We start from the raw sequence: 225 nt of genomic DNA, 5'->3' as shown, positions 1-225 counted from the left end.
CATCAAACCAGAGTTGTCGAACACCTGATACTATTGAGGTAAGTATGTTGTAATTTTAAATAACATTAAACTAATATTAAGGTATTAATTTCCTTGTTTTGCCTTTAGAAGTTCTATATCTATTTTAAAAACCATGTCTGCCCATAGTTTCTCGTACAGAAATCTACATCTTTCCCATCATAACTAAGGGTTTTAATGCAACTGAAATCAATAAGAGTAGTTTAC

At 30.2% G+C, this 225-nt stretch overlaps 1 protein-coding gene across 2 annotated transcripts in view; it reads left to right on the top strand.

Moving 5' to 3' along the window:
- SLC33A1 (solute carrier family 33 (acetyl-CoA transporter), member 1) overlaps positions 1-225 on the top strand; it is a 22,565-nt gene that overhangs the window by 20,081 nt on the left and 2,259 nt on the right. For both annotated transcript variants that reach the window (XM_006769894.2, XM_015567914.1), the window contains exon 5: positions 1-38. This exon is cut by the window's left edge and continues 178 nt beyond it. In XM_006769894.2, coding sequence (XP_006769957.1) covers positions 1-38 — 38 coding nt within the window. The remainder of the gene's footprint in view (positions 39-225) is intronic.

Source organism: Myotis davidii, unplaced genomic scaffold (assembly GCF_000327345.1).
Source record: "Myotis davidii unplaced genomic scaffold, ASM32734v1 scaffold1284, whole genome shotgun sequence".
Classification (NCBI taxonomy): domain Eukaryota; kingdom Metazoa; phylum Chordata; class Mammalia; order Chiroptera; family Vespertilionidae; genus Myotis; species Myotis davidii.
This window is presented reverse-complemented; position numbering and strand designations above follow the sequence as displayed.